Source organism: Ooceraea biroi, chromosome 1, assembly GCF_003672135.1.
Source record: "Ooceraea biroi isolate clonal line C1 chromosome 1, Obir_v5.4, whole genome shotgun sequence".
Lineage (NCBI taxonomy): Eukaryota > Metazoa > Arthropoda > Insecta > Hymenoptera > Formicidae > Ooceraea > Ooceraea biroi.
Genome location: NC_039506.1, coordinates 1804893 through 1827951, shown reverse-complemented (window position 1 = coordinate 1827951; position 23059 = coordinate 1804893). Strand labels below are relative to the sequence as shown.

The following is a 23059-nucleotide window of genomic DNA, read 5'->3' as shown; positions in this document are numbered from 1 at the left end:
AAAGGATTGGAAATGATTCAATAAGAATAAATTTAAGTGAGGAAGATTGGGATTTGTAACGTCTCCAAGATTATTGGTGTTATTATTATTGCGTTATATATAGCTAAATACATAAACGCACGTTATGTAAATACTGATCTTAACGAAATGTGTAATCCCATAATTGTATCCCTCGAACAAACGTCAGGTTTTCTTCAATCTGATGAATATTCGAAACGTTTAGTCATTTCAGTGAAGCTCGTTCAAAATTGAAACAACGTTGATCATTATAGTTAGCAGCTGTGAGAATTCAGTAGGCAAACTTCATTTTCTCACAATTGCATATAATTGTACGCTAATGTTTCCCGAGAGAAAATCGAATTTTAAATCGTTGCAAAATACCGCACTGCTAAATGGAAATATTCTTAAATGGATAATTTGTATTTCGCGGTATTTCCGCGACAATGTTTATCAATTTCCAATATCCATCAATCCATCTTGCGTCATTGATCGTTGGGATTGACGTCTCAACACAATTATTTGCATTGTTAAATCACTTCTATTTTCGTATCTCTGCAATTTTGTGAAACGGTTAACGCGAGAACTTGACGACATACTATTTCCGACTTCCGGTTGCGTCTTTCACGTAATGTTTGCAGAAACGGAGGCGAACAGAAACAATAATAAGGGAAAGCAGATCAAGTTATCCAAGACGTATCCCGGTTGTCGCGAATCTTACAAGAAAATTTCCCACTTTCTCACGAGCAAGTTCTAAAGTTTCTAAAGAAGCCAAGGTGAGTATGCTTTCAGATACTGCATCATTATTCCATGTGCACTTCCTTCGAAACAAAAGCGATTCAAGCTCAGCTTTTGTAATCAATGTAATTATATATTTCAGTATAATGTAGCATACGCAAATTATCTGTCTGTAGCACAGATATCTCATTGTTACATGTATTATATATGTTTTACAGCTGCTACGTAAAATCTGTGCAAGTTTTTCAATGTGATTCAGTTCGAGTATCACGTAAAAAGATCGTTTCAAGGGAGACATTTGAAACTTGTGTCTTGGTGAGTTCTATGAATAATCCCATTATCCCACTTCTATACTAACCAGCTGGAGCAATCATTTTGCCATTAAATGCTCACTTAATTCGTTGTCGTTTAAGTGATCAACACGCTGAAAACAAGTTCTAACGGATATGGGAATCTTTTAAATATTTGCAAACGTATCCGTCCTCGTTTCAGGACACTAATAAGTAATCGGTTGCATAGCCTGCATTATAAAAATATTTCATTGATATTACATAATATTATATACGTAAAAGATTATTTTTTATTATATAATTCGAGTTTTTTTAAGTATTTTAGAATTTTTCGTCGTTCCGTCGAGATCGCAAATTATAAGTAACTATATTTTAAGAAAGATGTTTGTGAAGGTTTCATTTATGTATGTGTTACATTGTGATAAATGTGTGATTTTGGTTCATTCTTCTCTCATAATTCATCTTCATTGGTTAATATATTTTTATTGATGATCGTACATCTTTCATCTGCTAACTTTTCGTGGTAAATTTCCATTGCAGCACATAGCACATTTTCTTGTTGTGATTCATCATCATTCAACTGACAGATTTCTGGACTCCCCTGGGTGCTCGTCCATCCATCCTGCCACTCATAAGAGGCGCATTCGTTTCGCATCGTTGTATGTCTCGTTTTTTTCTTTTTTTTTTACTGAAATTCAAACATCCTCATTCCAAACGAATCTGAGTATGCACAACTCTAGAAATCGGCATGTAATAACGTGTATCCTGTGTAATTTTTAAGAATTTTCTGATGAGAAACGTTTAACTTTTTTTTATTTCCTCTCAAGATATAGTTGGATGCATAATGCCAACATTCTCTCAATTGCACAGAGATTAAAAGTGATGAATCTTTAAGTGATAAAAATAATAAAATCGTATTATCTATGTCGAGATCAACATTTTAAACATAAAATAACGGGGAAATGGTGAAATAAGGAATAAAAGATTAGAATAAGATTGCAATAATTTTATATATGGCAATGTATTCTTAGTTTAGATAGAATTTAACTAGACATGCATTATTCGTTGTTTAATTTCTTAAGCTAAAACCATTAAGCTAAAGTTACACGTGCTGACGAAGAAACACATACGGATTGAAAAGAAAATTCATGAAAAAAGATATAATTTTTGGAACGCGCGTTTGCGTAACTGAAGAATACGCATGTTGTTGAAAGGACACGCTAACAGTTATTTGGCTTCTCCTTGATGTGGCCTGATGATGTCGAAGCTACACGTGGTGCTGGTCATGATTCATCGGACGTGCGGCCGCGGATTCCCCAGTCTTCCTTCTCGCGCCATTATCGCAATACCGTCCAGGAGAGGATGTTCCTTACTTGTTTTCCTTGTTCCGTTCATCAGCCCAGGATGCTCGTTTCGCAGACCAGCTGAATGACACGACCGTTTCGCGAGGTGCCCCACTACCAGAACGTGTTCAACTGTAAGCCGAGGCGTTTCGGTGAAGAACTGGTTAGTTGGTGTCTGAGTGAAGGTTCGACGAGATTGTCGGATTGAAGAGTTTCAAAGATTGATGCGTTAAATATCCTGATTTTGTGACGGTGTTGACGTACTAGAGAGCTCGGATTATCCGAGGTACGTGAAGAATATATTACATAAAGTACACAATTTATTTATAAAGAACTATAAGAAGACATAAATAAGGATCACAATATACAAAGAAAACAATTACTCACGGAAACGTTATTCCTTTAAACACGATTGACTAACGTAAACCTGCGTGACTAGTGTTGGAGTGAATTCTCAATGTGCGTCTATACTGTCAAGTTTCAGCCAAGATTTACATGTATTTGCATTAATCATCAGTTTATTTCGAGTTGTCTCCATGACCAAATCCAATGTGTTTTTGGACAAATATGCTATCCAGTTTGCGAAAACATACGTCACGAAAATTTATTTCTGTCTGCTTCATTGGTTAACGTTTTAATTAATAAATGTCACCAGTATATACATATTGTTTTTCTTGTCACGAAATATTCTAAACATTCGTTTATCTCTTTATATAATATGAAAACGAATTAAATATCCTTCGATTAAAATTTAATCAAAGGATCATTTAATATTAAATTAATAACTTTAATAACATACATTTGTAACTTGCGTTAAAGCAAACATATTTGTAATATAAGGAAATAGAAATGACATAAGATAATTACGATAAGAGCAAGATTATTATCTTTGCCAACTTGATGGAAATACTTATCTAATATTGAATAATATTGAATATTTTTGACAGGAGTCATTATCAAGTAAGAAAAGAATGTTTGATGATGTATTAAAAAAAAGTTTTGTGTCAAATTGCGCTTTAGAAATAAGAAGATTTGTGATTAATGAGTCGTGATCCATGCTGCTAGCACGAATATCAAGATATTTAATATTAAAACTGCAAAAATAACAGGAGAATATAATAAAAATTTTAACAGAGACAAATTATTTCAGCTTTCGGCAAATATTGTTCAAGTATCAAATGTTTTATTGAATATAAGTCTGTTATGTCACACTGCAAGGCTGAATTTATCATTTTACAGAATAATGAAAACATTTAACGCGATATTCGAGCTTATCTGCATATTCTATCAGTTTTCCTGGTTCATTTATAATGAGTGGCGAAAACGTCACTTCGCTTGACGTATTGATTGATTTTTAATCTTCTCGCGTTACTATTAAGTGTATGAATAAGCATACGAGTATTGCGATAAGTTTATCGTTTCTTTGATCAAACTTTACTTTTATTTAAATTATTGGCTTGAAATTGTCAATTCAAAGAAAAGAGAAATGAGAAATTTTGTTTTGGAGAAAGTAACACATTGGAGCCTATATGCGGTGTGATTTTATTTTGATTCTTAAAAGATTAAGAATTATACATACATAAATAACTTCATATTTGTTGCAGAGATGGCTAAAGTCATTGTTTTAATCACATTGCTGGTGCAGCTATATTGCATGCCGATAAGAATATCCGGACAATCTCCATGTCCTGAGTATTTCTCATATATAACTGATTTTACAACAGACGAAGTGCTGGGACAAATCGTAATCCCATCTGCACCAAAGAATAGAGCACTTCATATTAAAGTGGCCTTGAGCATCGCCGTAGCACTGCCTACGGTAATTTTAAATATTTTCTAATTGTAAAAATTAATCTTTTGAAATCTTTAAAGATATCTTTAAAGCAAAATTTCATTCGAGTTTGTATTGCTTTCGCAATGATAAAATTAAAGTCTGACCAATTTTCGAGAAAAATTCGTGTCGTACAATTTTCAATGACATTAAGAAAATTATTTGTCATCTTTAAACAATTACGAAAGCTACTTATTTTAATGATACATATTATACATATATTATAAATTACACTTTTAGAGCTATGTCGGTAAATTAGAACTGGCACAATCAAAAGAGGAGTCTGTTGAAGCGGTTCAGCGTGGTTTGCCTTTGTTATACCGCATACATTTTCCTTTGCATCGACCGATTCCACTATTGACCGGGATATGGTTTAACAATGAACAATATTGTTCGGGTCCACGCGGTGAGTATCTTACCTAATCGAGAAATATCGAATCGTACGTATATTTTATGTTCCCTAATTTTTTATCAGATATTGATCTATTTTGCATTTTGTTACATATCAATTTTCAAAAGCAAAGGGTGAGACCTATTGAAACAACTTTTTTTTTATCAATACCTGAAAAGAAACATGTAGCAGATCTTAGATCTTTGAAAAACAAACTGAAATTCCTTGTCCATTCTAAGAAAAGAGTGTGATTTAATCAATTAAATTAAATCATTGCATTTTATTTTAGCGATGGGACACATCGTGACTTCTATCATGCTGGAGCATAATCTGTACCCGCCGAACATACCACTTTCGCAAAGTTCTATTCCCAATGCATCACCGATGTTTCCTTTTCGACCGGATATCTTTTGGCAACAGCCGACAATTGGGCCAGTTTATTCGACATCGAATCGGCCTACCGTTCAACGACCAATTACTCAACGACCAATTACTATCCAACGACCAAAGAAGAAACCTGCCACTCCACGTCCGACCACGACTGTCGGTCTTTCCGACGGTCAACGAAATGAGTGCGGTCGTACCGCTCAAACCAGCGACATAAACCTTTTGATCTCCAAGGGAGTGAAGACATCGCCAGGCCAATGGCCATGGTTGGTGGCAATCTTCCTCGTGAAAATCGAGTTCGAGTTTCAGTGCGCCGGTTCCATCCTGACCAATAGACACGTTATAACAGGTGTGTTAAAAATATCTTTGCACTGTTGTTAGGCTACACGGAACGACTTGAAAAATACCACACATTGAAATACATTTGCTTTTTCATTGTACTTTTTTGGGAACAAACAATTCTTCTTGCTCTTTTATAGCGGCGCATTGCTTCAAGTTGGATGTTCAGGACAACGTGAATATACCTCCTAGCGCGATGTTGGTGTCTTTAGGGCGATATCGACTACGTGAATGGTACGAAAAGGGATCTGTGAATCGGGAAATCGCGAGTTACACGATCCATCCTGATTACACGCACCAAGGCACTGGTGATTCCGATATAGCGATTCTAGTTTTGAGAACTTCCGTTGAATTCAGCCCCACGATTAAACCTATTTGTTTATGGTCTGGTCCGACCATTCTTCAGAGTGTTGTCAACAAGCCAGGATATGTCGTAGGATGGGGCCGGGATGAGCTAGGAAATCCTTATCTCGCGGAACCACGTATGGCGAAAGCACCGATAGTAAGTCAGGTAAGAATATTCATGATAATATTAATTTCTAACGTTTCAGCTACATATACGTACAAATGTTTTAATTAATTAATAATTTAAGTTATATTAGCTTTATTGGATTCATTTTATTTATTTATTTTATTAAGTATTTTATCAAATTATTATTCTGTACAATCAAATTTTGCAAATAATAATTCAGCGCCGTTATATTCAGGAGGAATGTCTCTGGAGCGATCAGCGTTTCGTTAGCTTCACCTCTAACCGCACACTTTGTGCCGGTTTGCGAGATGGCAGCGGTCCTTGTAACGGTGATAGTGGTAGCGGATTAGTACTTTATGAAGCAGGTCGTTATCAATTGCGCGGTATCGTTTCGCGATCATTGTTCGACAGTAATCAAATGACCTGCGATCTCACGCAGTACGTTGTCTTTGTTGACGTGGCTAAATACTTGTCCTGGATTCAGCAGCAGATCCTCAGCACTTAACGCTTGTGCTTTACTCCAGATGCAAAATGCTAGTCGATAAACTTTTCGGTAAGTCAATTTAAAGCCGTATTTAAGTTTAATTAAAAGAATATTGACGATATAAGAATACTAGAAATAATCTAAATACTAGAAATAAACTAAATTATCAAGTTGCATACATATGTTACGTACGTATGATTATAACGATTCTTACTATGTATTAAATGCTCAAGTGTTAATATGTTATGACGTATGTCACATAGAACGTGTATCACGATGTTTAGTTAGTATTCTGCCATTATCTCGCATCATACATTTATCGAACGATTTATTACTGCCTTTCATTTCTTATCAAGATGAAAATAAAAAGTACAAAAATATTGCCGAGGGAATTGACATATTATTATATATGTTGGATATGTATTAAATATATAACTTAGCAATAAGATTCATATATCTATGTCATTCTAATGTGTATAAACAAATTGTTAACTTCATACATTTAGGAAACTTAAATTTGTGAAGTTAACAATTTACACAAATAAATTTATCATATATATATGTAAATTTATTTGCGTGTGTAACATTCTGTACACACACACACTTTTATACTATTATAAAACAGTGCGTATTATATTGCGTGTATGTATGTGTATCACAAAAAGTAATTAGAAATATGAATAAACATTGGTTTTTAAATCGTTGCATCTTGTTTTTCTTTTTGTAGAGGATACGTTTTTGTAGAAAATAGAGAATAGAAAACTATGAATATTTAACTTAATTAATTGGCTGAATCAAACTAATAAAAAAAAGAGAAATGTTGAGATTACAGTTCACAAAGCTTGATCACTTTACAGAGAACGATTATTATGTTTTAATTCAGTATATAATAAATTTTTATACTACTTTCAATCACGGGAGTTCAATTCACGCTATCGCGCTATCATGTACACATGTGCGCGTTAATAAAAGTTCTTTCTGATTGCGAACACACACGGAACAACATCTGAAGCTTTTCATATGCCTTGAATTAAACATCGTCAGCAGTGCGATAGAATCAAGCTTGATATTTTGCAACAATGCAATCTCATTGTGGTATATACTTATTAATTCACGTATTATTCCTCGTAAAATCGATCGAGTCGTTCGACAACAATGGGAGCGAGTATTTCTCATCCTTGGAGAGAAACTTGATATTGAAATTGAAAACAGCAACACGGTTGAAGCATAATCTCGGGAAGATTCTTTACGAGTTACCAGTAAGTCTAAGAAATAAGTTTTGCTGTTATTATTGTGCATTCTGTTTCTGGGATAAATTTGATAAATACTACAAGAGTAATGTCTTAGTAATTTGTATTGCTTTATTAGATTATTTTTAAACGATCTCAAAATTGATAAATGATATATTGATGTAGCGATACATGTAAGTTGAATTTAAATATGAAAATTAAATATAAATTATAATTCATTGTATAGCTTACTAATGCATTCTTCATAGATAGAGAATTACGAATTGCATCATTCCGTAAAGATCATCGGAGATTACTTGAGGAATGGTGGTTCGTTGATCGATTGTCTAGATGTCTTACCTTCCATAACGCATGTGCCTATCGAAGAGCAGATAGATAGTATTCTAGGATCCATGGAGGACCATTTACCCAAATATCTAATACCAGCGATATCTTTAATCAGACGATTTATAAAGGAAGGAGTTCTGGACGTCGAGGAGATCCACAGACCGACCTGGGGACCACCAAAGAGCGATCTGTTAGAAAAGATCTCTCTGATGGATCTGAAGAAAGCGGCTTCGCCTTTGATTTATCGCGAGCCGCTCAAGGATCTCAAAGGACCTTGGCCAAAGATAATCGGCGAGACTGCCTCGTTAATTAATTACAAGATCGTCTCTCCGCGTCGGGAACTGATCGCGTATATGTTAGCGAATTTGAAGATAACGAAGGCAACGACGGAGATTAGAGAATCGATCACAAATCTTTTCGAATATTTGCTATCAAATGGCGATCACCAATTGACTAATCTCAAAACGTCTTCCAATCCGTACCAGCTGATTTCCAATGCTGTTTCGAACTTATCTCTGCAGAATGAGACTCTGGTAGCTGCCAATCTATTGCTGCCATTTCTGAAGAAACCGTCCGAGTGTTGGGAATCTTCTGAATTTATCAACTTTTTTCACGACAACATTCTAAATTATACTCTTCTGATATCGCGGGACAGATTGTTTTCCAGATCGAAAGCTGGTATCGCACTCTCGTCTATGATCCAGAAAAACAATTTGGACGCACATAACACCATCGAGCAATTCCATCCCTTCGAATATGTATCTCACAAGGACTTGCTGTTGGCTTTCGTCAGTCAACTCAAACGTCAGCAGACTCATCGAAATGGAGTGTCGGATGTCGTGAACAGCGTCTATGGCGATCTGCTTCTGACAAACGCTCAAAAGCGACGGAAAGTTTTGAGAAATCGAGATATCACTGAAGTGATTCTCATGGCAATGGCGAGAATAGAAAACTCTATCAGGATCCAAAGACTGCTTGCGAATGTGGCATCGGATAAAAGCGTCAAGCCGGAAGTTTGGCAAAAGGCTCCCGCCTTTGGTTTGTCGGAAAATGATATCAACGGTCCGATAGACGCTACTCTAAAGACTCTAAAGGCGCTATTATTCTCAGACCTTGTTACGTCTGACGTTCTAAAAGCGAAGATTGCAGAGTTGATCAACGCGTACGAAAACAGAATCAATGAGGAGCAGGCCAAGTGCAACAGTCGATTAGAAACATACTGGAGCAATTTTACTAAAGCAGGAAAAGAAATCGAGACAAAGAGGAGAAAGATAAGGGACATAGACATCGAGGATCTCCTTCAAGCTTTGCCTGGTTTGAATATCTACACGGATGAGTATATAAGCTTGAAAATTTTTCTGTCACAGAGTAATCTGGAAGAGAAGATAGGACAAGTAGACGTGAATATGCATCCCACCAGAGGTAGATTGTTAGCTCAGTTGCTAAAAATGATGGAAACTGCCAGCGGCATTGACGACAATTTACGTCATTTGGCTATGCGGTTTATCGATAACGTGGCTTATGAGGGTTACGGTGCTGGTGCTTTATTACAACGTTTCAGTGAGATTTGAATACAAAGACAAAATCTAGAAGACATTCTCTACGTGAATAAATTCTTTGCACGATGATGAATGATGTTAAACATTATATATTGAAATTTGTAGCTCACACGTATCTCGATAATACAAACTATGGTTGAAAGGACGATAGGATGGAGGAGATGGTAGATTTGCAAAAATAATTTCCTTTTATATGATAAAATTATGTTCTTTATTGTCCCATTGCAGAGGATAAGCAAAAGTTTGTCGAAAATAACTCACTAATGCCCGATTCCACCAATGTCGCTTAATTTTAACCGTAGTTTAACTCACTCTTCGTCTCTTTCTAACTACCTGCCTTAGAAAGAGACAAAGAGTGAGTTAAACGACGGTTAAAATTAAACGACGTTGGTGGAATCGGGCATAAAAGACTTGGTAGGCCCATAATAGGGATAAAAATACAGTAAAGTGTAATATTTTAAACTTGACTCGTATCAAGTTGGAAGTATTGTCGTGCAACTGCGCCTAATACAATTTCCGCACTGTACACACCTGTTAAATTTTTATTTGAGAGAATAAGTTGTTAATGAAAATACTGCTTCAAGACGTGCTTAGTACTATTTTTACTTTATATAATTCTTAACTTTCTTTGTAATATAATGTGATATTATAAAAATTACTTACCGATATTCGCACGTAAGACATCGGAAAGAAGATGAAGATCATTCTCATGGGTTACGATAAAATAAGTTAATATCCCGGCATTCATTTCTTGTATTTGCGCAAGTGGTCTACGCGTCTTTTCCATTGTACCTCCTGCACTTTCTATTATCTCCGCGATCGCTGAAGGGGATGGTATCACACTTGGTGTGACATAAAATATCTTACCCTTATTAGAACATTTGAAAAATAAAAAGATATTAGAAACAAAATACATGAGAACATGTTTAACATTGTTTTCTTTCTTAAACTATCAACTATGAACTATGAAGAGATGTGTTTTTTGTCTTAATATTTAGAAATCTAATCTATTGTATTACCTTAAGTACTGTCCCACGATTAGGACTCGCTAAAGCTTTTTCGATATTGCAATTAAAGTTTTTCTCGAACTCTGCATTGCCGAGCATATATGCACTTTCGTCCACAAAAGTATTTCTCGCGGAACAATCGAGCAACCATTGTAGGTTGACGATAAATTTGCATCGCGATAAACAACACAACAGTTTTACTGTTCGTAACGGTGCGGACATTATGAGGTGAGTGGCGTCTCGCCAGTTAGCAGCCAGAGCACCTCCTAGTTCGCGAATCCTCTGAAATGTAATATTATTTAAAATAAAATTGTAATTAACATTTATACAGTTTAAAGTGCCTGCGCAATTATAAAGAAATAAAATATAAATAAAATTAATTTATTATTATTTAAAGAAATTATTAATTAAATAGAAATTAAATTACTTACCTTGGCATGCTTTCTTGGATTTATACCAGAGAATAGTATTCTCGGTTGTTTATCAGGTGGCGGAGGATCAGGATTACTGACGACAATCGGTTCCTCCAAACCCAAAAGATGCGGGTCTTTATTCAATAATGGGCCATCCAATCGTGGCTTTTTGTATTTTCTGATCGAATTTGGACCCTGTCCAACCTGGTTTATTTTGTCATACGACTCTTGAGTAATATTTATTGGCATTTTCCAAGCAGCTAGAAAGGAGCATAGGAAATAATTTAACGCAACTTTGCAAATCACTTATTTCGGACAAATTTTTCTATCGTATACTTTGGAACATGTATGTCTCAAGAAACTTGAAGAGGACGATAGCAATATAATCTTCAAGCATTATGTCTTTTATAACATTAATATTTTTAATATCTATAAAATAAGTAATAAATAATGCATGTTGCATACCCATGAGATGAGGCACTAGTGAATAGTCTAGTCTAAAAGGGTTACTCAGATTAAACTGTTGATACTTTGGACCCTCAAGTTGACGCAAAGCGTTCATTTGTCCACAAAGCAAATCCGTCAACCACAGTGCGTTTACAACGCTAGTTTGCCATTCGCGCGCTTTTTTATATTTCTGTCCGTCTGTCCTAAAGTTTATTTTACTATTTATATAATATTATTTATTTCATAATAGAAAAAGTTAGTAAATCATTTTGCAAAATCATATTCTGCGTTCCTTGGGGATTACTACAAGATATTTTATTGTATATTTACGTGGTAAAGAGCTTTAAAATTAAAAAAGTGGACTTCTCAATATCTTATATCTTATGCAATGTAATGTGGGGGAGAGAGAAGCTATATATGTGAAACATAACTAAAACAGTTAAAGAAAGCGATCAAATACCTTCTGCAAACCAGAAGAGTATTGTGCTTGGAAAAATAATTTGTGTACTTTGCACCCAAAGCTTCCAACATATATTTAACTTTCGCTCGTTCTTCTCCTTCGAATCCAGATAACGATACAATTTGCTTGACACATGGAAATTCTGTTAAGCTGAATGGTGTTGGAAAATGCAGGGCATGCCAGGGTGGTAGCAATTGCTGCTTACTGACAACGTCAGAAAGCCAATGCGCACTGACGCAACGTTTCCCTTCACGTAATGCTTGTACGACAGTTGGATGTTTTTGCGTGATGGCTAGTACATGGGTCGCACGAGTACAGTATTGCGGTTCTACTTCACCGCCATGTCTCTCGATAACTTGTTTCCACACCGAAACTTCATTCGGGCGTTGCACGTCGTATTCGACAATGACGAAAATACATCCCAACAAGAATAAGTCTGGCGGAACTGAAAATACAAATATTCTTTTATAATATCGATGATAATAATATACAATAGTACAAGACTATCAAGCAAAAATATAAGATTAAGATAACATGAAATTATTTGTATAATTTATCTTAATTTCTATAATTTGTTGTTATTAATGTTACAACATTGATAACATTAAGCATGTGATAACAATGATAAAAAGTAGGTACGCGTACGTTTCAAATTTGGATTGTGACCATAAAATTGCGCCTTAGGTTGTGGCATGACTGGGGCAAACTGCATCTTTATGGGTGCCCCTGCTGGTGCACCATTCGTTATATTCCCCAGAGTCCTTCTCTGATAAGCAGCTAGGAGTTGTGGATCCTGCGAGGGAGGTGGCGGAGGTCTGTGTTGCGCAGTCATCAATCTCAATTGACCAGACGCACTACCCTCCGTAGCACCACCCTGTAATCTATTAGTCAGCATGTTAGCTAGCGCAGTTTTGGTTTTAGCATTCACGACGAGTTGCTGATCTGGCGGAATCTGCGCGTTATTCGGCAAGGACGTTAACGGTGGTTCCTGTTGCGCGCCTTGCTGCTGCTGCTGCTGCTGTTGTTGTTGTTGCTGCTGCAAATGTTGTAACTGTTGCAATCTAGCCATTTGTTGCTGTTTCTGCATATGCAACTGCGCTATTTGCTGCGGTATCAGTTGCCTCTGCTGGAATGTTTGCCCTGCTTGCGATGCTTCTGGACCCTGAACGGTCTGACCAGCCGGCACGATAACTTGATTCGAAGAGTTTATCGGGGTTAACGCTGGTGGTTGTACCCCCGGATGCACTGGTTTCTGTCCAGGAGTTTGCGCGAGCTGTGGTCCCATCATCTGAGGTCGAGCTTGTTGAACCCATTGCAATCCGCCTGGTTGCACCGGTTTACCAGGACTCCTTATAACAGCGATATGCGGACCTTGCTGCGCCTGACGGTTCTGCATCTGTCTTTGCACTATCATGTTCCGTTGTATCTGAATCTTCTTGATGAACTGAGCCCTTTGCTGCGGGTCCATCTGCTGCAATTGCTGATGCGTCTGTGCGTCTAATTGAATCAACTGCCTGGGTGGTTGAGGCGGTTGCTGGTTCCATTGCCCTCCAGGTCTCTGAGGCCCGATTTGCTGTTGTTGTCTTTGCAACTGCAAGTGATATTGCTGTTGTTGCCACTGCGGATCTCGTTGCACGATAAATCCTTGTTGATTCGGCCCGATTAATTGCTGATTTTGCGGTTGTTGTTGTAGCTGGCCTTCTCTTATGACAAACTGTTGAGAGCTCTGTGGCGCAGATTGTTGTAATTGCTGTGATATCTGTTGAATCTTTTGTTGCTGTTGTTGTTGTTGCAACAAAATGAGTTGCCTTTGTTCTGGAGTAAGTTGCTGTGACGGAGTCTGCTGTTGAGTCAATTGATGCTGACCTGCAATCGGTTGTTGCTGTTGCATTACTATCTGCTGTTGCTGCTGCTGTTGAGCTGCTAATTGTACCTGCTGTTGTGTCAAATGTGATTGCTGTGACGTTTGCAATTGCTGTTGTTGAATAATTTGATGCGGATTTAATTGTTTCTGTTGTGATGTTAATAGTTGCGGCGAAGTTAATTGATGCTGTGGTAATTGTGAGTTTATTTGCTGCTGCTGTTGTTGTGGCATCATCGATTGCTGCCCGAGTGGTTGTTGTTGCCCTATCAACTGTTGTTGCGATGATATTTGAGCTGATTGTTGTTGATTTAAAAGTTGTTGCTGTTGACTGTACGGTGCTTGTTGTAACTGTTGTTGATGCTGCGTTAGTTGTTGCGTTAATTGTTGTTGTTGTATCAACTGATGTTGAATATTTATTTGTTGTTGCTGCTGCTGTTGCGGTGGCAGCTCTTGTTGTTGCATCTGTGACGGTACAGTCTTTGTTTGTTGAGAAATATTACTTTGCTGAGATACCTGTGGTAGCCATGTCGCTTGATTGATAATATTTTGATCAGAAACAGATGGAGCAATTGTGGAAGTGGTTAGACTAGTCGAGGGAACTGATCGTGAAAGATGCTGTTGCGGTTGTATATTTATATTATTCTGTCCATTAGTTGAATAAGGAACAGTTGCTGCAGCACTTGCACCAAGACTATGCGAAGCATTCGACGACACTGGCGGACTTGGTTGATTCCATGGCATGCGTTGCTTGAGTTGTTCCAACATAGCTTTGGTCTTATTTTGCTCTTCTTGTGTGACTTTATTATCGGTATCTTCATCCATAAATCCAGTAATCATAGCTGTTGAACTATTCGGAGATGGATAAATCAGTAGTCTTGGATGATATTCCACGTCGCTAACAATAGCGCTTTTCTTGCAACATTCCGTTAGCCAATCAGGCGTAACAATGTGTATATGATGCCTCGTTGCAGTTTCATATTTTATGCCATTCGCTTTTCCCGTAATCAAATGAGTGCAATATCTATCCAGGCGTAGCTGACATTTGCCACCTTGCAACGTTATCATTGCCCAGAGTGATTTACTGTCTGCTCGACTTACCTGGGATATACACGCACGTACATTCGAGAACAATTGATTTTCTTCTGGTGAGAAATATTGTGTTCTGTTTCATTAAATTCATTAAGGAAATACGTAAAGCAACAATTTAATAATGCTCTTTAAAAATCTTTCTTACATGTTCTTACTCTATATCCAAAAGTTTCAAGTTTTATCTCATTACTCTAATGGCGATATAACTAAAAAAATATTTTAAAGAAACTCAACTATTAAAAGTACTTGGTGAAAATTTGTAAATATCGAATATAATTTAGTGTTATAATCAAAAGTACAATCTTTATTATCCTAGGTATAAATGTATATATGTAATGTTAAATAATGTAAAATAATATGCTTCATAAAAGGATACGGGAGTAATTTGCTGCATTTAACGGAATATAGAATCCAGTTTTGTGTAACTGCTGGAATCTCATACAGATCTTTCGCTGCAGATATATCATTTTCCAATGCTTCATAGCCTGCTATGAGATGCGTGACAAAATCACTAAAATAATTGGACCTTTCAGCTCCACCCTCTTGCAGTAAATTCAAAATCTGTAAATAGTTGCAGTAGCATTGATCACGATAATTTGGTACAAGAAACGAAACCAATTGATATACTGGCTTTAGACAATTTGTCTAGAAAAGTATTTACTGAAGACATATCAAGTAATAGGTATTAAATTATAACCTTGACGATTAATACATTATCAGTTTTCGGAATAAAAGTATGAAAATGATCATTTTCGAACAGATCGATCGCGTCAAAGAATTGCTAGAATAATGGTGAGATTCGCGGCTGTTGGATCCAATGAATCCAACGGTGACAAAACGCGGGAAACAAGCGAGGTCTCTTACCTTGGGATCGCCTTCACCGCTGACGTAGTATTTAACGTTGGCGAATAGAACACCGTCGAGCTTTAAATCCTCGAGACCAGCCCGTATGTCACCCATCTTAATGAATCGGTCTACGAAAATTCACGTTTTCAACATTACAATAGCGCGCGAACCGTTGCTAAATATGACTTCGCAGTATTTGATAACAAAAGTCCGTCGCGACGCTTTTGTTATTATTATGATTGTAGGTTATGTAGCGAGTTCGTGACGCTACATCAGCATTCGATCCATGCGCCCCTTAATTTCCGGACGTTACCAACCGCGCGTGATTTAAATTGTTACCAAGTACGCTAACAATATACTTGTAAAATCGTTTTAACAAAACAGAAGTAGAAAAAAGACATAATGTAATTATATCTTATTTCAATATCCATGGTAAAGGGTTATATAAAAAGGCGTAATGTTTGAAAACATTTGCTTTATTGTATATTCCTTTCGTCCGCATAGAGAGTAAGTAATGTATCAGCATCTAAAATGCTCTCTCCCTTGTAGTCCAATAAAATTCACTCTTGCGCTAACTTTTATACTCGTATATCTCCTACTTCTTCTTCCGCCATACCGCCTACTTTCTTTTTTTCACTCTTGTTCTTTCACTCATAAATAAATAAATTATCGACTAATATGTACAAGATCTTAATATAGTTTCTCTCTTCTTACTTTAATAGTCATTCGTCATTTAATAGACGTATCTTGTAAAGACTCTAGAAATATTGAGCTTGGTCTGGTCAGTATACGTACGTAATATATTCTCATTAAGGTTTTTCCCTTTTCAAAGTATATTTATCTCTCTTTTAGTTTTCTTCTACAGTTATTTTTTTTATTCTTTCTTCGGTTTTGTACAACCGAATAACTTCGTTTATTCGTGGTGCAGCTTTTCAGGAATATGGTTGACTGTGTGTAATGGGGAAGAGAGAATCCTCGAAAATATTTCCAACAAAATGCGGTAGGATGATACAAATACTTTCGATAGTACAGGATCTAATCATATTCGGACACAATTGTTGATATTACAGTTCAGGGAGATTTCAAGTTTTCATCTCGAAAATTCTCAAATTCGCATTTAAGAAGCTCCTTCTAGATTGCAACTCTTTACCGTTGGTACATAGGTATCTTTGAGGTATCTCGTATGTTCAATTAGAATGCTCATATATAAGTTCTGCATATATCCCAAGTATAATATTTCCTCTCATTGTCAGGCACACCTGTGAATATTTACAATTCAATGAATGCAAACAAGTTAATCAATTTGAGCTAGTTATGCTTGGTGTGACGAAACAATGTGCACGATAGTAAAACTATAAGAGAATAAAATAAATCAACCGGCCAGAAAAACAGGTAGAAAACTCATTGTAAAACTGATCGTTGATGATTTTTGATAATAACGATAACGCGTAACGTATAAAAGTGAAGTAGAAGTCTATCACAGACACGCTAGGATTCGAGTTAAAAAGAATTAAAGTAGAAATAAATTCAAATAGATTAAAAAAAGACGTTGTACAACACCCTGTGATCAGACTACATCATAGTCTCACTGCAGCTAGTCATACTATCGAAATCTAACTGTAAGTACGGGCGATGATCGTGTTCGCAAAAAGCTGCACTACCGGACCCAGTTAGCGGGTTGCACCATCCGTCAGAGCGTATCGTGTTCGTGAGGTAACACAGTATTTCTAGAATCTCGTTAATGCGCTAGGAACCCGGGCTGGCGTTGTCGCCACTTCTTCTCCTCGCTTCGAGCTGCTTTGCCAGTAGAGCGACCTCCCAGTTGTTGTAGCCGTCTTGACGCAAAAGCTTCTCATCATCATCCTCATCCTCCTCGTCATATTCTTCGTCGCCCTCGTCGCTATCGCCTTTTCGGCCGCAGTTGTCGAATTCCTCGTCCGATCTGCTGTCACTGTTCGACTCTAATTCGATGGCCACGTCTTCCATCGACAGCCTCTGCGGTACTATCGAATTCGGCAGCTCCTGTAGCTCCAGGGTTTCCCTCTCCGAGTGCTCCTCCCACGATCGCCTGCTACGCGAGCTAGAGCCCATCGACGAGCGCGAATGCAGATCGCGTGACCGCGTAGTCAAGACAGTGTCCACGGAGCTGTCTCGCATGAAGGGATGGTCCTCGCGATCATCGTCGAGATCCTCTTCCAAAGAGGCATCGTGCTCGGTGCTGTCCCCGCAGGAATCATCCTCGGCGCGTAGCTTCCGTCGCTCGAGCTGCTGGATCCGCGCTTGCAGTTGCGATATTATCTCGTCGCGTTTACGTACCTCCAACTCTAAGGACGTAAATTGTCGCTCGAATTTGCTTTGCATGTCCTCCTGTAAAGTTAGTGGCATGATTAATCGGGATGACCACGTTACTCGCTAATGTGAGAACGAGCAAAGTTGAGTAATCGATGGGCTTAATGGACGTATATGTAGCGATGATGAATTGAGAGTTGGTGAAACAGATATGCTGACGAGTAATAGTAAATTTTATATCAAAATCTAGATAGAATAGATTACTATTATATTATTATTTACTAATATTTACTAATAGTAACTGTAATAACTGGCACTTTACTTAGGTAAAATGACTTTTAACAATTATATCAATACGTTTAATTAATAAGATAAAATAATCAACTCCATAATTGTCTTATTGTTAGTTGAATAATAAAAAATCGTGTGTGCAATGGCAAGCGATGTTTCGACTTTCGAGTTTGTTCATTAAAAAGGGAGGAAAGAATGTGATGGTAAGTGTGCGATACTTACCAGGCCCATTTTGATGACTTGGCCGACTCCGGAGAGCAAGTCGCCCAGGCACTCCTCCCGCGGCCGAGACACCGCTTGCAGAATATTACCGACACTGCCTACAGGACGGAAACTAAGTTTATTGGGCGGTGGCAGTGACGGCTGATCCTGGACCTCGGACAACGAATAGTTCGACGGCTGCAGGGGTTGCTCGGACGGCGGGCTCTGCAGCGTGTACTTATTAAACGTCACGCTCTTGGACAATTTCGAATGTCGTGCAGCATATCCTTCAATCGTCGGCGCTCTCATTAGCCTCTTCAGTTCGGCAGTCGCGGCCTTACGATCTGGCGTACTTGTGACAGAGGTTTCACTACTACCGGCCCTACTGCTGGCCGACAATTTCTTTAGGATGCTCTTCAAATTTCGCCTCTCCAGCGTTTCGTTCTCCGGCGACAATTGCTCCGGCGACGCTGTTGCTTGTCGATCCTATTAGACAAAAATAAAGAGAGTAGAAAAACTTGCAATTATCTGTCGAATATTGAACAACAGGGTATATATTATACAATAGAATAATCGAGGTACATCAAAATTGAAAGTTTTTCTCGTTGATGCAATAATCTGTCCAAATTCGATATTCTTACTTGATTAAGCTTGGCCAACTTTCTGGCATACTCGATGGCGCAGGCCTCCGAATGGCTCCTCGTGAGGTTGCTGTCGAACTCTGGCTCGGTGTTCTCACCGCAATCGAGGGACGAACTCCTGACCGCTTTTTCCAACTCGGCCAGCTTTTGTCTCTCGTTAAGGATTTTGAGCTTTTTGACAAACGGCAGACCGCAGTATTCCGGCGAGAGATCGTCAACGGAGGCATACATCTTGGTCTGTTGTAGTTTCCAGGATGATGAACTTCTCTGTGGCGAATTATCCTTGGTGGTCAGCGACGCATTCTTTAAGGTGGTCCAGGGCTTCTTGATATTTGCTCCTCGCGCCTCCTCGCCAGCCTCCGAGATCGTAGAAATTGCGATGCCAGTCTGACTACCCGATGATGGTTGGTCGTCGGACTGCACGCTCGGTTCCTCGGGAATAGTGTTTTTGGGCAAGAGATGTTCCTTTGCGTGTACCTCCTTTTCCATTTGGACAACTTCTTGTTCGTTCTTCCCTTTCAGCAGGAGTATCCTCTGTAGGAATGGTAGATTCGGATTAGTGGGATTTAAAGTCTCCGAGGATGGTGGTCGTTGCAGTGAATCGCGTCGTTGCAGTGACTCGCGTCGTTGCAGCGATTCGCGTCGTTCCGTCGCGTGACTCGCAGTGTCCATCAGGTTACGTCGTTCTTCTCTCTCCTCCTTCTCTTTCAGTAGCCTAAGCCTGGACAGTAGAGGAAGACCGGCGCCTAATGGCGATACTGGCTCTTGGCTATTGGGTAAGGACAGATCTTGACCATCGTCGATTCTCTGTTGTCTTCTCAGAGTTGGCGCCTTTGGTGCCAACGGTTGAAGCTCCAGACTCTCCTCAGGTCGGGTATTGCGTCTGCTTTTCCTAAGAACGTTCTTTAAGCCCTTCACGTCACTCTTCAACTTATCGACAATCCTCTTGCCGGTGCTGTTATCGGAGGAATCGTGGCCGGGAGACGTGGGCCGTCGCGCTGCTCGTGCAACCCTTTGCGCTTCCATCAGACGCTTCCGGCCGAGGTTCTGCAAGATTTCTTGTGCTTCTGGATAGTCTTTCATCGCCGCCAGTACGTCTTCTCGCGAAAGACTGAATAATTCAGAGTAACCCACCGAACGAACATCAGCTGTGCGTCTGAAAATATTTTCATATTTTCCACGTGGATAAATACGAAAGAAAAACTGCGATATCGTTCCGGCAAAATTCTTTTCGTCGTAGTAATTCGGAAATCTGTTTTTATCGTCATTACCAACATTTAAATGGTAATCTTGAAAAGTGACTCTAGCGCGAAATTCGCTGCGATTACACTTAGGAAAGAGAGAACCCAAACTTTACTCACTTATTCAATCCGTCCAGATTGAGTATACCAATCTCGCCGAAAAAATCCCCGGCCTTCATTGTCGTAAGGACTCTGCCAGTTTCGCTGATCACCTCCAGAATACCGTCGGCTATTATGAACATCTCACGAGCGACCTCGCCCTTCCGACATATTGAATCACCGGGGGTGAAAATGTAGGCCTTCATCTTCAGAACGAGATCGTGTAGAAATTCCGGCTGACACTCCTGCAAGATAATATCAATGATCTATAAAATTGCACATACGCACATACATACGTACACATATGTATGTACATATTACGTTGGAAAAGCTTCAAGTTAATATTGCATATATTAAATATAAGATTTCGTGGGTTTGCAAAAATCCTGCAATATACATTATTTTTACTTAATCCCTTAATTTATATCAAATTATATGTATACATATATAAATATAATTCCATAAATAAATTTACATGAATCTCCATTTTCGAAAATTATTCCCAGAATTTCTTATTCTATAATATTACCAATTTCATAAAATGTTCTAGATAACAGAACGGAAATTATAATTACAGTAAGAATAGCCATTTAAATCTTGTTACATTAGTTTTAAAGTTTAAGAGCGAAAATTTCATTCGGCCTTACTAACTTATATATATAACTTATATATACATATATATATAAGCATCTTAAATTTAAAGCTTTTACATAATCTGCCTATAAAGAATATAAATAAAAACGAAATTTGTAAATCTGGTGTTTTCTGTTTGAAAGTATTCGCATGATTTCTACTATTGCTCTTGCTAACTTGAAATATCTTTAATATTCTGATTTATATGTGCAATAACATTACGAAAAGCAGATTTTCCAGTATAAACTAGATTATATAGGGGTCACGCCTATTCTATGTTTTTCGAAATCAATGTCGTTCCGTTCAGCTCGTTCTCCGAGTCAAGTTATAACTTCACAGACTTCTAAATCTATAGATCTGAATGCGTTTTACACATCCTGGCACCACCACTTTAATTCGAGAGAACACGACCGATCGAGGCTGCTGTCCTCGATGATCGAGGCCTTCTGACTTTATTCAACCAATCTACAATGGACCTCGTTAAAATGCAGTCAGAACGAACGCGCGTATTGGTACGAATACAACGATAAAGAGGAAAAATACGGGGTGTCTTTAAAATTAGTGTCACAAATTGGCGTATTCTTCGGCCAGGTTGAAATCGATTTTTCCTTAGTGAAAATATCGGCATGTTTGATTTAAGTGATTGATAAGGTAAAGGCTTTACATGATTTGAATTGATTAAAAATATATCTTAACTGAATTTCTTTTTGAAAGATAAATAATGTTGAAAAGTATATAATTCGCTCAATTTTGCTTCGGCTTAGATTACGCTGGTAATGCTTCATTTGGCGTGTAAACATTCGCAATTTATTTTCTTATAATAAATGGCTAGCGGCATCGTTGCATTATTCTCAGTTTCACTCTTTGTTTCCAAAAAAATATCACTAGCACGTAATCCGATGAGAGTAGAAGGCTAAGTAGATTACGTTGAATTTCAAACTCGGAATTCAAGTTCTTCTTCACTGTGGATTTGCGGCTCCGAGCAGACTTCATTATCATTATCATGTGTTTTTCTAAACGTACGCGTTCAATTGTGAAAACAATTTTAACGAAAATAATTTCGATTTGCGTATAGGTAATTATCTTAATCGTTCTTCCACTATCAGAAAAATCGTATCTATTGAAGGAATTTCAAGGGAACTCGTATTTCATCATTAATTCGCGTCAAATATTGATCTAGTCTCTTTTACTTCGAGCTTTTTTTCTTGTGTCTCGCTTTAGTTTGGTTCTATGGCTACTTCGGGAAATCAATTAAACGTTAAGAGGCAATCCCTAACGGCAAGTTAAACTTTATCACGAGTTGTAATTCTACACCCGTGGATTCCCATTTTCTAATTTAACTAATTGATGTTCCTCGACCATTCTTGTAGAGCAAAGTGCTCTCTTCTGCTCCGTGTTTAGCTGAACATCATTTTCCCTTCTCTTTTAGCTATAGATTTCGCATTGAATAGTCTACAGCGTACTTCATCAAACTTGGAGCGTAACCATAAATTAGAAAATTGCTGGTAAGATCGTGTCTGAGAAGGATAATGAATGGTTTCTTTTGCTGTCAGGTCAATACTATATGTATATCAATAATATTTCGATATCGCATGATATTAAAATTCAATATTAAGTTTGTTTAAGAAACTAACATTTGAACGTAATTTGATATCATGAAATACAACTTTTTGATTCTGTATTGATTCTATTGAAAAAAATCTGCTTTTCAATCGCTCTCTCAAAATACACTTTGTTTTAGCTGCGACGCTGTTCATTCCAAGATGCAATGTTATATCGTTCATATTATACATCGAAAAAGTTATAAAAGAGATCTACTCTGATAAAATGTTTTAAGCGTACTATTGTGAAGCAAGTGAAGCTTCGAATGAATAAAGGGATCGGCGAAAAAATGGATTGAAAGGCCGGATGCAGCTGGAAATGAAACAATTTTTGTCCTGACAGAGGCTAAATTTTCGATTAAAGTATCTTTCGACTACTTTCGCTGTATTTTCCCACCCTATTTTGTGCCAACGCCAGTCCACTTCTTTTGAAAACATTTTCGAGGATACCGGTCAATTTGGAAACCGTAGCTGTAATTTAGAACTCTCTTGTAGAAAACACGTGAGAAGCAGCTCCAGTTTACTTCCG

The 23059-nt window shown here is 37.8% G+C and overlaps 4 protein-coding genes across 19 annotated transcripts in view; 2 read left to right on the top strand and 2 right to left on the bottom strand.

Moving 5' to 3' along the window:
- The first annotated feature begins 45 nt into the window (after positions 1-45).
- LOC105280274 (serine protease gd) lies at positions 46-6973 on the top strand. Of its 2 annotated transcripts, XM_011340672.3 has the most exons (8): positions 46-773; positions 954-1050; positions 1566-2654; positions 3973-4187; positions 4440-4605; positions 4880-5326; positions 5457-5827; positions 6024-6973. In XM_011340672.3, exons 4-8 carry the CDS (start codon positions 3975-3977, stop codon positions 6291-6293), a joined length of 1467 nt encoding a protein of 488 aa, XP_011338974.1. In that variant the 5' UTR covers positions 46-773; positions 954-1050; positions 1566-2654; positions 3973-3974; the 3' UTR covers positions 6294-6973. The 2 variants fall into 2 exon arrangements, with proteins under 2 accessions (XP_011338974.1, XP_026830836.1); XM_026975035.1 differs by lacking the exons at positions 46-773; positions 954-1050; positions 1566-2654 and having other exon boundaries at positions 3088-4187.
- Positions 6974-7080: 107 nt separating this feature from the next.
- LOC113563424 lies at positions 7081-9523 on the top strand. Its single transcript, XM_026975071.1, has 2 exons — positions 7081-7531; positions 7771-9523. The coding sequence occupies exons 1-2, from the start codon at positions 7352-7354 to the stop codon at positions 9418-9420; spliced, it is 1830 nt and encodes a 609-aa protein (XP_026830872.1). The 5' UTR covers positions 7081-7351; the 3' UTR covers positions 9421-9523.
- A 77-nt stretch (positions 9524-9600) lies between these two features.
- Positions 9601-15809, bottom strand: LOC105280272 (PAX-interacting protein 1). Its single transcript, XM_011340668.3, has 9 exons — positions 15553-15809; positions 15065-15249; positions 12381-14761; positions 11736-12180; positions 11294-11478; positions 10847-11088; positions 10428-10697; positions 10072-10276; positions 9601-9939 (listed from the first exon to the last, which is right to left on the bottom strand). The coding sequence occupies exons 1-9, from the start codon at positions 15646-15648 to the stop codon at positions 9866-9868; spliced, it is 4083 nt and encodes a 1360-aa protein (XP_011338970.1). The 5' UTR covers positions 15649-15809; the 3' UTR covers positions 9601-9865.
- A 183-nt stretch (positions 15810-15992) lies between these two features.
- The window catches only part of LOC105280271, a 67508-nt gene continuing 60441 nt past the window's right edge, over positions 15993-23059 (bottom strand). For all 15 annotated transcript variants that reach the window (XM_026974955.1, XM_026974968.1, XM_026974965.1 and 12 more), the window contains 4 exons: positions 20318-20541; positions 18957-20112; positions 18337-18801; positions 15993-17901 (listed from right to left, as the gene is read on the bottom strand). In XM_026974955.1, the coding sequence (XP_026830756.1) occupies positions 17281-17901; positions 18337-18801; positions 18957-20112; positions 20318-20541 (2466 nt within the window). In that variant the 3' untranslated portion in view covers positions 15993-17280. The remainder of the gene's footprint in view (positions 17902-18336; positions 18802-18956; positions 20113-20317; positions 20542-23059) is intronic.